The 14,528-nt window shown below is 40.8% G+C and overlaps 1 protein-coding gene across 1 annotated transcript in view; it reads left to right on the top strand.

Moving 5' to 3' along the window:
- Window positions 1-339: 339 nt before the first annotated feature.
- The window catches only part of LOC111958143 (AP2-associated protein kinase 1-like), a 63,136-nt gene continuing 48,947 nt past the window's right edge, over window positions 340-14,528 (top strand). Inside the window, exon 1 of the mRNA XM_070436893.1 lies at window positions 340-1,070. Coding sequence (XP_070292994.1) covers window positions 908-1,070 — 163 coding nt within the window. The 5' untranslated portion in view covers window positions 340-907. The remainder of the gene's footprint in view (window positions 1,071-14,528) is intronic.

Raw genomic sequence — 14,528 nt, 5'->3', positions numbered from 1 at the left:
CCAATACTTTTGGAGCTCACTGTACATTCTACAGACCCTACTGGCWATTCTCTACAATACTTTTACTTGGCACCTATCTATTTCATATACAGGGATTTGCATTAGTGGCATTTATTTGACCTTGGAACAAGTTTAAAACCCAAATGTAATGAAAATGTCATTATGTCACTTAAATACGAACAAATATGAATCATTGTTCATGTTTAGACAATTATTGTTCATATAACATGGATAAATACAGGCTATTGACACTACTATTACGGGGGGGACTTTTATTTAGAAAACTTGCSGAAATTCAGTGACCCGGAAGTACRTTTTTAGTGTCGCTGACGAGACGCTGATTGCACCAAGTCGTTGTCTACTACGGGAGCAAATCGGGCAATGAATTACTAGCTGGTAGCTAGAACACCGAAGTAGCTAGATAGGCAGCAAATTATCGAATATAAACCAGGGAGGAGATTCAGGAGTTAACACCAAGAAAGAGCTCTCGATAAACTGGTGAAATAAATGCCTTTACGCTGAAAAATGGGTGGAGATGTGTGTAAATAGAAGCTAGTAACTTAGCAGGCTGTCAGCGCAATTTTCAAAGCCAGATAGTTTTTTTGTTGATATCATTAGCTAATTGGTTAGCAATAACATTAACTAGAAATGTATAAATCGCTTAACCGTGTCATCTCATTGTGTTGATAGCTAGTTAACTATTTAACTAGCTTGCTATTATGACAGTCGAAACATTGGTAACTAGTTGCGCTTGGAAATCGAACGAGCAGGCTCTTCAAGAGGATAGCTTTAGTTAGCCTAAGTTGGCTACGGTCATTCAATTATCCAAAGCTGATAGTAAACAACGCGTTATTGTGAATAGGTATTGATTGCAAACCAGTCGACACTTGGCTAACATCACCGGGAAATGAAGAAGTTCTTCGATTCACGCCGGGAACTTGTGAGTTCCGGGCCTGGTTCTGGAGCGGGTGGAGGAGGCACTGGGTCCGGCAGCAGCGGTGGCAGTTTCATTGGACGGGTATTCACCATTGGACGGTATCAAGTGACCGTTGATGAAACTGTTGCTGAAGGTGAGGTAACGTTAGAGTAATTGATCTGCTTTTTCATTAATTACATCCAGGCAAGCTAATGTATCACTAAATTGCCCTAACTATCGCTAGTGACAATAATGCTCTTGCTTTGTGTTGGAAACAAGCTTACCCTGACATGACCTCCATCCTATGGTCAGGCATACTGTTAAATTCTGATAACTGAATTCTTGATAACCRCAAGAATATATCTACGCCAATTTATTTCACAATTTGCAAACAAAAACAGCTAGGCTAACTAGATACCATAGGATGGAGGCCATTTCAGGGTAGGCTTGTTTCCAACCCATTGGGAGGGCATGGTCTACAACTGTATCAGCTGTGAGCTCCTCAGACAGCTGTACTGTCACTGCTGGTGTCAGGATTCATTTGGAATGTGCCTACCAGACTGTTAAGAATTATGGAAATCTAAAAACTGGTCAGCCTGCATCCTGAAAGAGATGGGATCTAGGGTGTGGGCGCGGGTGTGAGGAACATGGAATTGGAATCTCATCCTGAATTACCAACATTATAGGCTGACTTTTCTAACCCCTATTGCTCAAGGCTAGGAGGAACAAGGTTTTCATTTTAAGGCTGATCAGACATATTACATTCAAAGTCCCAGCTCTCGATGACAAATGGAGAGGGAACCAAACATATGAGTTTCTGATGAGGGTATAAATGTTATTTGCTACATGGGGGAAGTCAACGGGGAGTTGTGAGGCCTATCACTTAATGTTAGCACCTGCTCCACACCATACATTCTCTTTCAGATTAGATTGGGAGTGTTCTGGTGGTTAGCTGCMTGTTTCTGCTCACTGACTGATATGGGTGTGTGTATTTGTCAGTGTTGGTTGGAACATTGATGGGATTCGATTTGCGCCCCGGGTGAACCAGGTTAGCGTTGATTGCATTAGWTTTGGAATCMGGCTGCCTCCCGGGAGTGAGCCAGGTGCCCCGTTTTGGCTGACAGCGAAGTTCTCTCAAAACAAAAATGGCACAGGTTAACCGCGTGGAGTAATGACTAGGATTCTGTGTTTTCACAAGCAAATGTGATTGCTTTTGATAAAAATGCCTAGTTTGCCTTCCCAATCAAACATATACAGTATACTCCCCTATATTTGAAGGTGTCATAAGTATTTGGACAAATTCACTTATAGTGTATTACATTTATTTCAAAGTTAAGTATTTGGTCCCATATTCCTAGCACGCGATGACTACCTCAAGCTTGTGACTCTACAAACTTGTTGGATGCATTTGCAGTTTGTTTAGGTTATTCCGGATTATGTTGTCCCTAATAGAAATTAATGATAAATAATGTATTGTCATTTTGGAGTCACTTTAAAACTTCTTACGGCTGAAATCCCGTTAACGGGATCGATATGACAACAGCCAGTGAAAGTTTCAGGGCGCCAAATTCAAACAACAGAAATCTCATAATTAAAATTCCTCAAACATACAAGTATTATACACCATTTTAAAGATAAACTTGTTCTTAATCCCACCACAGTGTCCGATTTCAAAAAGGCTTTACGACGAAAGCATACCATGCGATTATGTTAGGTCAGCAACCTAGTCACAGAAAAACACAGCCATTTTTCCAGCCAAAGAGAGGAGTCACAAAAAGCAGAAATAGAGATAAAATGAATCACTAACCTTTGATGATCTTCATCAGATGACACTCATAGGATCTTGTTACACAATACATGTATGTTTTGTTCGATAAAGTTTATATTTATATCCAAAATCTCAGTTTACATTGGCGCGTTATGTTCAGTAATGTTTTGCTTCCAAAACATCCGGTATTTTGCAGAGAGCCACATCAATTTAACAGAAATACTCATCAGAAATGTTGATGAAAAATACAAGTGTTATACATGGAATTAAGATATACTTCTCCTTAATACAACCGCTGTGTCAGATTTCAAAAAAAGCTTTACGGAAAAAGCACACCATGCAATAATCTGAGTACAGCGCTCAGAGACCAAAACAAGCCATACAGATACCTGCCATGTTGTGGAGTCAACAGAAGTCGAAAATAGCATTATATATATCACTTACCTTTGATTCACTTCCCTTCGGAATGGCCGATTTAGTTAGGGCCGATTTTCAAGTTTTCATAACAATCGGAAATCAGTATTTTTTTTGTTTTGTTTTCCACCTTTGTTTAACTAGCCAAGTCAGTTAAGAACACATTCTTATCTTTAATGATGGCCTCGGAACGGTGGGTTTAACTGCCTTGTTCAGGGGCAGAACGAAGATTTTTACCTTGTCAGCTCAGGGATTCAATCTTGCATCCTTACAGTTAACTAGTCCAACACTCTAACCACCTGCCTTACATTACACTCCACGGGAGCCTGCCTGTTACGCGAATGCAGTAAGAAAGCCCAAGGTAAGTTGCTAGCTAGCATTAAACATATCTTAAAAAAAACAATCAATCAATCATAATCACTAGTTAACTACACATGGTTGATGATATTACTAGTTTATCTAGCGTGTCCTGCGTTGCATATAATCGATGCGGTGCGCATTCGCGAAAAAGGACTTCGTTGCTCCAACGTGTACCTAACCATAAACATCAAGCCTTTCTTAAAATCAATACACAGAAGTATATATTTTTAAACCTGCATATTTAGCTAAAAGAAATCCAGGTTAGCAGGCAATATTAACCAGGTGAAATTGTGTCACTTCTCTTGCGTTCATTGCACGCAGAGTCGGGGTATATGCAACAGTTTGGGCCACACCTGGCTCATTGCGAACTAATTTGCCAGATTTTACGTAATTATGACATAACATTGAAGATTGTGATGTAACAGGAATATTTAGACTTATGGATCCACCCGTTAGATAAAATACGTAACGTTCCGTATTTCACTGAAAGAATAAACTTTTGTTTGAGATGATAGTTTCCGGATTCACCATATTAATGACCTAAGGCTCGTATTTCTGTGTGTTATTATGTTATATTAAGTCATGATTTGATAGAGCAGTCTGACTGAGCGATGGTAGGCACCAGCAGGCTCGTAAGCATTCATTCAAACAGCACTTTCTTGCGTTTTGCCAGCAGCTCTTCTGTTGTTTATTCCGCTGTTTATGACTTCAAGCCTATCAACTCCCGAGATTAGGCTGGTATAACCGATGTGAAATGGTTAGCGGGGTGCGCGCTAATAGCGTTTCAAACGTCACTCCCTCTGAGACTTGGAGTAGTTGTTCCCCTTGCTCTGCATGGGTAACGTTGCTTCGAGGGTGGCTGTTGTCGATGTGTTCCTGGTTCGAGCTCAGGTAGCGGCGAGGAGAGGGATGGAAGCTATACTGCTACACTGGCAATACTAAAGTGCCTATAAGAACATCCAATAGTCAAAGGTATATGAAATACAACTCGTATAGAGAGAAATAGTCCTATAATTCCTATAATAACTACAACCTAAAACTTCTTACCTGGGAATATTGAAGACTCATGTTAAAAGGAACCACCAGCTTTCATATGTTCTCATGTTCTGAGCAAGGAACTTAAACGTTAGCTTTCTTACATGGCACTTATTGCACTTTTACTTTCTTCTCCAACACTTTGTTTTTGCATTATTTAAACCAAATTGAACATGTTTCATTATTTGAGGCGAAATTGATTTTATTGATGTGTTAAAATAAGTGTTCATTCAGTATTGTTGTAATTGTCATTATTACAAATACATTTTTTTTAAAATCGTCCGATTAATCGGTATCGGCTTTTTTGGTCCTCCAATAATCGGTATCGGCGTTGAAAAATCATAATCGGTCGACCTCTAGTTAGGAGACTGTAAAACGGCAGCCATTCTCTCCGGCGCCATTCTTAACAAAGCTCAATGCGCACACTACAATGCTTTTACTCCTGCTATGTAAAAGAGACAAKGGGATACGGCATCGAGAGGGATAGAGAGCAGTTGCTTCATGGGGTATCTCTACCTGAAAATAATGATCTACACGATTGAAAGTTGATATTCAGCAGTCATAAAAGTATGCTTTWTTTACTTTGAAGAACTAATAGTGATTTTGTACGATAGCATAGGCAGCTCTATAGAGATGAGTTGACTTGGAATTAAATAATAAAGTCATCAAATGAAACAAATGTAATGTACATAACTGAAATATTGTATTAAAGTAATGTGAATAAATGATAGTTAACAGGTGATAAGCAGTAATGACCAYTCACTAGGCCTTCCATCATGAGACTTATGAATTTGTTTTATCCTGTTACAGCATAATAATCTAACSGAACCGACCTCAAAAAGCACTAATAACTCAGCACTACTACATTGTTTACTCTTCTAGACTATTCCATCATTAGGCTACTTTGCTCTCCACACCATAGCCCCATAGCCCCACACCATAGAGCTATGCTCTAGACCAGAGTTATCCAACTCTTAGACCTGGAGCCTGCTGGTTTTCTGTTCTACCTGATAATTAATTGCACTCGCCTGGTGTCTCAGGTCTAAATCGGTCCCTGATTTTAGAGGGGAACAATTAAAAAAAATGCACGAACTGGCTTCGAGGTCCAGAGTTGGGTTTGAGGGCTCTAGACAGTATTGTCCCATCAATGGGCTATCTACACCCTCACTGTGTTGTCTAGTCTGCTGAGCCAGATGTTTGTCCCGCACACTGGTGCTCTGCTTTAGGGACAATGCTATGCTGATCCACAAACCATGGTCAAAGTGAATGTGCCATTTTGTCAGCTGAGATGGCCTGCTGCTGAATAATGGATGGACAGAGTATGATTTATTCATCACTGGTATAGATGGGCGCCATCTGTCGGTCCGCACCACGCCTGGTTAAATGCCTGGATCATAGAATTAGGAATTATAGTACATAAAGTATGATAAATAAAAACATACTATTAGATGATCTCTATGGCCTGGATATCCTCACATTCAGTCCTCCGCAGGCTTAGGACTACTCCTCTATGAAAGTGAGTGTGCTGTTCAGAGGGGACAGTGACACATGGGGGTTGTTGGATGGTACAGTCAATTCAGTGAAACAGCTCAGTATAACATTACATTGATAACTTTCTGTATATTCTCAAACCATGAGAAATTGTGCATTTTGAGAAATTACAGTTGGAATGTTTTTCGAGGGATCATATTTTCTGGCTGTAGATTTGCTCTCCAGTCAGGTTGTTTGTTCAGATGGTTTTGAGGTATTGCTTGGTCACATTTGCAGGAATTTTAAAAGCAGCTTTACCCCTGTTCACTCAGCAAACCCAAAACCAGAGAGCATTTAGCTGCAACTAGGCATGTTAACCGTTAATTAGACTGGTCATGCTTATCGGTCTATAGGGTAATTTGACTGGTCATGCTTATCTGTCTATAGGGTAATTTGACTGGTCATGCTTATCGGTCTATAGGGTAATTTGACTGGTCATGCTTATCTGTCTATAGGGTAATTTGTGGAATTTAAATTGGGGTGTGTGTGTGTTAGTTTTCATTCATTCTATTCATCACACATGCACAGCATACAGAGTGTAGTTTGAGGAGCAGAATAGCCTACCACCTGTCAGACAGCTCAAGAGTAGCTCCTCAAAAGCCTGTAGGCTACTGGAGTGAAATCTGCTTTTGTAAGCCCAGTCATTGTGGAACAAATACCAATTCTAAATGCAATCGCTTGTTAAACTTTGTTGGCCACGATTAAAAGAAGCTATTTTTATACTTCAATCTCAACTCGTAATTAAAGTGTGCCTCCCAATCGGGTGTATAGGCCTACCGTTGACTATCAGCGAGTCACCCACCACTTTGCAATGTGAGCTTCATGCAGTATAATTGTTTGAAACCTGAATGCTTTAATTTACTTCAAATAATGAAGCATGCCTTGCTTCAAAGTAGCCCTGTGAAAATCTGTCCGTAGAGACAATTATTTTATAAGGACCTTATGCCATTAATCAGCTTTTAGCTCCTGTTCTATTGGTTTTCATATCACTTTTCTTTCATTGTCCAAAAGCCAAAGGCACAATCTTAGTCATATTAGCAACCCATCATAGTTGTTGATATTAAATTCCCCCTCTTTCTAAATTTCTAACAGAGATTTTAATATTTGTCACAACTCCTCACTAACTGCTGTTTAGAATGGTGTTTTCCATGAATTGCATTTTGGCAAATGTTTAAAATGTTTTATTAGCAGCTTCTTTACAGGATTTGCATGTTCAATAATAAGTTATAGCCTTTTGAACTGTAAGACGATAGGCTTGCGATTGGTGCACATTTCCATTAAGCTCTCAATAAAAAATGTCCGGTCCTTGTATGCATGCGTAGTATCAGAGAGGAAGAGGCAAAGCGAGAGGTTTCACTCTCTTCAAAATCTGTCAAAAAAAAGCCCAATGTGTTTCTTTGGGCCTAKGCTTCCCTTTTCCCACACTATATTCAAATGTCAGTATATGTTCTACAAACGGTGGAATAGGCAAAGTATAATAACACAACTGATGGCAGTAGRTAACTAGCCAGAAAACCTCTGTAGCTAGCAAGCAACGCTAAAGGGATTGCAAATGGCTTAGCATAACTTTAGCCCCCAAAAAAATATGTGGGAGGAGTGCTGATGACGTGGCACACCGTATGCACTTTCGGTAGCCTGATTAGCGTCCAGACTGAGGATAAATCCGCACACYTTGCATCCCTGACCACCTCCTGAAGTGGTAAGCCCGATCTGTACACAATCTGACCACAAACTTTTGTTTGTCTAGACGCGTCTTTTCAATGCAATCTTCGTATTCTGATAGCAGAGGTCGCATGTACACTACCGGTCTAATGTTTTAGAACACCTACTCATTCAAGGGTTTTTCTGTATTTGTACTATTTTCTACATTGTAGAATAATAGTGAAGACATCAAAACTGTGAAATAACACATATGGAATCATGTAGTAACCAAAAAAGTGTTAAACAAATAAAATAATTTTATATATTTGAGATTCTTCAAATAGCCACCCTTTGCCTTGATGACAGCTTTGCACACTTGACATTATCTCAACCAGCTTCATGAGGTAAAGGGAATGCATTTCAATTAACAGGTGTGCCGCCTTAACTTTTAACTTGTGCAATTTCTTTCCTTATTTATGCGTTTGAGCCAATCAGTTGTGTTGTGACAAGGTAGGGGGGTATACAGAAAACAGCGCTATTTGGTAAAATATCAATTCCATAGTATGGCAAGAACAGCTGAAATAAACAAATGGAAACGATAGTCCATCATTACTTGAAGACATGAAGGTCAGTCAAAACTGAACATTTCACGAACTTTGAACGTTTCTTCAAGTGCATTCGCAGAAACTATCAAGCGCTATGGTGAAACTGGCTCTCATAAGGACTGCCACAGGAATGGAAGACCCAGAGTTACCTCTGATGCAGAGGATAAGTTCATTAGAGTTAAAAGCATCAGAAATTGCAGTCCAAATAAATGCTTCACAGAGTTCAAGTAACCGACACATCTCAACATCAACTGTTCAAAGGAGACTGCATGAATCAGGCCTTCATGGTCGAATTGCTGCAAAGAAACCACTTCTAAAGGACACCAATAATAAGAGACTTGCTTGGGCCAAGAAATACATTAGACCGGTGGAAATTTGTCCTTTGGTCTGGAGTCCAAATTAGAATAGAAATWGAAAATAGTACAAATTAAGAAAAACCCTTGAATGACTAGGTGTTCTAAAACTTTTGACCGGTAGTGTAAGTGTAAAGTGTAGACACAACCATATATGACTGGCATTGTCATGGAGGAAGCCTGCCTGCTGCTGCACCCTCACACACACACAATGCAACCACTGGGGCATGCTAGGAAAATGCAAGGATCAACTGCCTGACTGCCTTTCATTTTTCTATTTACCGATGAGTATCAGCTGGTGCAAGCTGGTTTAATATTAATGCCTACTGGAGACAAGACTTTGCCAGTAGAATTGTCTGCTCAATGCAGGATGCGGGGTAATGCATACTCCTCAGTGAGCGTGTTTGTAAACAATGTAGTCGTTTTTTCTTTTATAGTAGGCTACATGCTGTTACACAAGCTCCATTGCAGTGATGATGACCRTTTGTTTACTGAACTGTATTCAAAAAGTGTTCATTTGTATATGTTTGGTTGAGTGGACAACAACGTATTATGCTGACTGTCATCAGTGTATTTTGGAGCTCTTGTTGTTGACCTGTCCAGTCCAGTAAATCAGTGTGCTGGTGCATGTAACTTAAGAAGGTTGCTAATCCCTCTAAATTCACGCAGGCGCCCGAGATTAGACGGCGCGAACTAGCAGGTGCTTGGCAGGGCAAACCCAACATCAGCTGTGGCAGGAACACACACACACACTCTCTCTGTAGTGTGTACATGTGTGTGTGCTTGCCCTCACAGTATATTCTGATGTTCAATTTGATTCAGGCKCAAAACAAGCTTTGCTGGATACACTATTTTGCATACATTTGCATAAATGTGTTTGAACTTGTTCATATGAGACAGCCTATTTTTAAAAAACTTCTCAATGCAGTCAATCATAAATAAGCACCATGGGGTTTCTTTCAGCCCATCTTCCTCATTCTGTCTTTAATAKTTAATTAATCACCATAGGACTAAGTATTATGGTGCGGGTATGATGAATAGAAAATACGGAAGGGAGTTGATTTTAGCCTGACCCACGGGTCATACATTTACCAATACCATGTGTACGTATGTAGAATACCATTCTACTGAGTGTACGTACTATTCACTCYAAGCCTCATTGGACAGCAGCAGCACCTACTGAACTGAAGGCTGTGGTGGAAAGCCTCAGATGATCAAACAGACTGATCATGTGGAGGGAGCTGTCCTTGGCTTAGTGATGCGAGGCGAGCTGGATGACTCAGCCCAGGGCATGGCTCTGGCATTCTGGCCTGGGAGAGCACGGGGCTGGCTACCCACAGGCCTCTCTGAGCAGCTGCCGCAGCCTCCTCTAGTAGGACAGACTGTGTTTGTCTGTCCGAGTGAGTAATAAAGATGGAGGCTTGTGTCCGAATGCCCATAGTTACGTCCTAAATAGTAGGCTGTTTGAGTATGTGAAAATAGGAAGTGTTATAGTATGTGCGTTTAAAAAAATCTATTGTGGTTTAAATGCCAGGATGTTGTCATTTCGGCTTTTCATCTAGTAGAATTCGCTGCACACTTTTCAGGAATTTAAAATGTATTGGAAGAGGGGTATGCATGTTTTGATAGCTAGATCTCTTTGAGTAAACAACTTGCAAGATAGTGAAGCTTCTGCGGTGGTCTTCAAATGGAAGTCACTTTTGTTCTCATTTAAAATGATCACAACTATTTTAATTGTAACGTTACTTCTTTGGAAACAGATCTGCTGCTTGCCATGCCTTTAGTAAAGCTAGCTACATGCTTRAGTAGGACTCTAAGTTGCGTTAACGAGAGCATCAGCCATAGACTCCCAGTCATTGTGTGATSTGCTAGCATGCTAGTAGATACCCATATATTTAGTCATTGCGCTAATGTTAGTTTAACGGCCTTCATACTGGACACAGAGACACAAAAATGGTATCCACAAGTTCATCTGACTCTGGGGAAGTAGATAAAGGGCCTCATTGCCAACATCCAGAAGTATCCTTTACATTAATTGATTTTCTACTGGTTTTGGTGAAGTCCTTTTGTAAAACCCCAAGTGGATTTCAGTTTTCTCATCAAAAAGTGTTTCTTGTTTGTAATAAATAAATAAAAATTGATACCGGTACATCTACTGTTGGTGTGTTTTTACTTTCAACATGTCAACATAAAGAAATTCACTTGCACGTCTGAGGTATCTTGTTGCAGGTGCATGGTTAAGCAATAAAGCCAGAGGGGGTGTGGTATATGACCAATATACCACGGCTAAGGGACAGCGCAACGCGGTGTGCCATATACCACAAACCCCCGATGTGCCTTATTGGTATTATAAACTGGTTATCAACTTAATTAGAGCAGTAAAAATACATGTTTTGTCATACCCGTGGTATACGGTCTGATATACCACGGCTGTCAGCCAATCAGCATTCAGAGATCGAACCACACAGTTTATGTTGAAACAAAAAAGAAACCCGCACACTGKTCTTGCTAGTATCACTTTTTTATTGAAGCTTACYTGTCGGCCTCTTGGCCTTCGTCAGAGCTTTTTGCTCTACTAAAKTAAATAAGCCATCTTTTGATATAATWACTGATTACATTTCAATAGCACTTTTCATAATTTCAAACGCAAACAAACAAGCAATACYTCATGAGTAGCAGAGCTATAGTTGGCTAGTTCAACCAATAGAGGCCAAGTCTGAGTGCATGCATCCTCCAAAGATGGAGAGGGACAGTTCCTGGCTTGATCAGAGGAAGTTGATTAGGGAGATGGTTGATGAAGATTGAGTCTGGTAATGATCTTAAAGAGGGCTACTCTGGGAACCAGAGTCTTGTAGCCACTGGACTTCTCCTTCACAATGTATGGCACCCACTTGGGTGATGCCTCATTCGCTCTGGGCGCCAGTAAGCTCACCACACACAGTTCAGAGTAGTAGCCAGTCATCCTCATTATGAGCCCCCTGCTTCAGCACTGCATTCCTCCACTGCATCTCCCATTCCTCTCAAGCTTCAGGTGACTCTTCAGTTCAAACATGCGTGGCCTATGGTACACTCAAGATTACTCAAAATACTTCATTCCAAATGCTAGGTACTTGGCTAATGTTAGCCCAAAACAACAACATGAAAGGTCACTGGGTGGGGCTACAAACGATCCTGTCCACTTCATATGAAGCCATAACTGCTAAATAGTATGTGTACTACACACTATGCTGTTTAACTTAGTAGCAGGCGAGCCAGATTGTGTACATGGCCAGAGACTTTCTGCAGGTTTGAATTTCTTTAGCTGTGCTAGCAGTAGGAATAGACAAGGAAGCAGGTGTCCAATAAAATGCTCTCAAAGGCTTGATTTGGACCTTGCTTGTTTTACAGACTGCAGGTGCTCTGCATTCACATACACAGCCATCTCCCAGTTTGTATTCTGCCCAGGGCATGAAGGTCCCTTTTTTTAAAGAATAATCTACAAGATTCATGAGTACAGARAAGCCTGTTGTCTGGTGCAGGGTGAGGAGCCACTGTGAAGTGTCTGTGTTTATGGTGCTTGTGTGTGGATGCAGAAGATGMGACTCAACGGAGGAGATGTCTGCCGTTTTATGGGCTCCTAACCAATTGTGCTATTATGTGTGTTTTTTTCTGCATTATTTGTAACTTATTTTGTACATGTTTCTGCCACTGTCTCTTATGACTGAAAAGAGCTTCTGTATATCAGAACAGCGATTACTCACCTCGAACTGCACAAAMATGTTTTTCTTTAACGAGTTGGACGCAAATTAATTACTCCAGACACCCGACCAGGCCCAAATCCCCGTCATTCGGCTGAAGAGAAGACTGAGATGCAGGTCCGGGTGCCTTGTGAGAATTCGTCGACGAGTGGGTAACCCGCRTCTACCATCCGTCCTATTGGCCAATGTGCGATCATTGGAGAATAAACTGGATTCGCTCCGTTCAAGACTATCCTACCAATGGGACATTAACTGTAATGTCTTATATATCACGAATCGTAGCTGAACGARGACATAGATAATATACAGTTGGCTGGTTTTTCCGTGCATTGGCAAGACAGAGCAMCTGCCTKCGGTAAGACAAGYGGTTGCAGTCTGTCTATTTGCRAATAACAGCTGGTGTGCAAAATCAAATATTAAGGAAGTCTCAAGGTTTTGCTCACCTGAAGTAAAGTATTTCATGATAAGCTGTGGACCACATTATCTACCAAGAGAGTTCTCATCTATATTATTCGTAGCTGTCTATTTACCACTACAAACCAATGCTGGCACCAAGACCGCGCTCAACGAGCTGTATAGAGCCATAAGCAAACAAGAAAATGCTCATCCAGAGGTGGTGCTCATAGTGGCTGGGGACTTGCAGGGACACTTGAATCCGTTTTACCTCATTTCTACCAACAAGATGGAAAAAAAACTCTACACTACCTTTACTCCACACACAGAAATGCAATTTAAAGCTCTCCCTCGCCCTCCATTTGGCAAATCTGACCATAATTCTTTCCTTTTGATTCCTGCTTACAAGCAAACACAAAAGCAGGAAGTACCAGTGACTCGCTCAATACGGAAGTGATCAGATGGCGCAGATGTTAAGCTACAGGACTGTTTTGCTACCACAGACTGGAATATGTTCCAGGACTCATCCGATGGCATTGAGGAGTATACCACATCAGTCACTGGCTTCATCAATAACTGCATCAATGACGTTGTCCACACAGTGACCGTACGCACAGTTGAAGTCGGAAGTTTACATACACCTTAGCCAAATACGTTTAAAACTTTTCACAATTCCTGACAGTTAGTCCTAGTAAAAAATCCCTGTTTTAGGTCAGTTAGGATCACCACTTTATTTTAAGAATGTGAAATGTCAGAATAATAGTAGAGAGAATGATTTATTTCAGCTTTTATTTCTTTCATCATATTCCCAGTGGGTCAGAAGTTACATACGCTCAATTAGTATTTGGTATCACTGCCTTTAAATTGTTTAACTTGGGTCAAACGTTTCGGGTAGCCTTCCACAAACTTCCCACAATAAGTTGGGTGAATTTCGGCCCATTCCTCCTGACAGAGCTGGTGTAACTGAGTCAGGTTTGTAGGCCTCCATGCTCGCACACGATTTTTCAGTTCTGCCCACAAGTTTTCTCTAGGATTGAGGTCAGGGCTTTGTGATGGCCACTCCAATACATTGACTTTGTTGTCCTTAAGCCATTTTGCCACAATTTTGGAAGTATGCTAGGGGGTCATTGTCCATTTGGAAGACCCATTTGCGACCAAGCTTTAACTTCCTGACTGATGTCTTGAGATGTTGCTTTGATATATCCACATAATTTTCCTGCCTCATGATGCCATCTATTTTGTGAAGTGCACCAGTCCCTCCTGCAGCAAAGCACCCCCACAACATGATGCTGCCACCCCCGTGCTTCACGGTTGGAATGGTGTTCTTCGGCTTGCAAGCATCCCTCTTTTTCCTCAAAACATAATGATGGTCATTATGGCCAAACAGTTCTACTTTTGTTTCATCAGACCCGAGGACATTTCTCCAAAAAGTATGAACTTTGTCCCCATGTGCAGTTGCAAACCGTAGTCTGGCTTTGTTATGGCGGTTTTGGAGCAGTGGCTTCTTCTTTGCTGAGCGGCCTTTCAGGTTATGTTGATATAGGACTCGTTTTACTGTGAAGCCATCCAATCTACTCATCCCCATACTGTATTTATTTATTTATCTTGCTCCTTTGCACCTCAGTATCTGTACTCGCACATTCATCTTCTGCACATTTACCATTCCAGTGTTTAATTGCTTTATTGTAATTACTTCACCACCATGGCCTATTTATTGCCTTACCTCTCTTATCCTGTAACCTCATTTGCACATGCTGTATATAGATTTTTCCTAGA

This window comes from Salvelinus sp. IW2-2015, linkage group LG33 (genome assembly GCF_002910315.2).
Source record: "Salvelinus sp. IW2-2015 linkage group LG33, ASM291031v2, whole genome shotgun sequence".
Classification (NCBI taxonomy): domain Eukaryota; kingdom Metazoa; phylum Chordata; class Actinopteri; order Salmoniformes; family Salmonidae; genus Salvelinus; species Salvelinus sp. IW2-2015.
The sequence above is the reverse complement of the archived record's forward strand: the minus strand, read 5'-3'. Positions and strand labels throughout refer to the sequence as shown.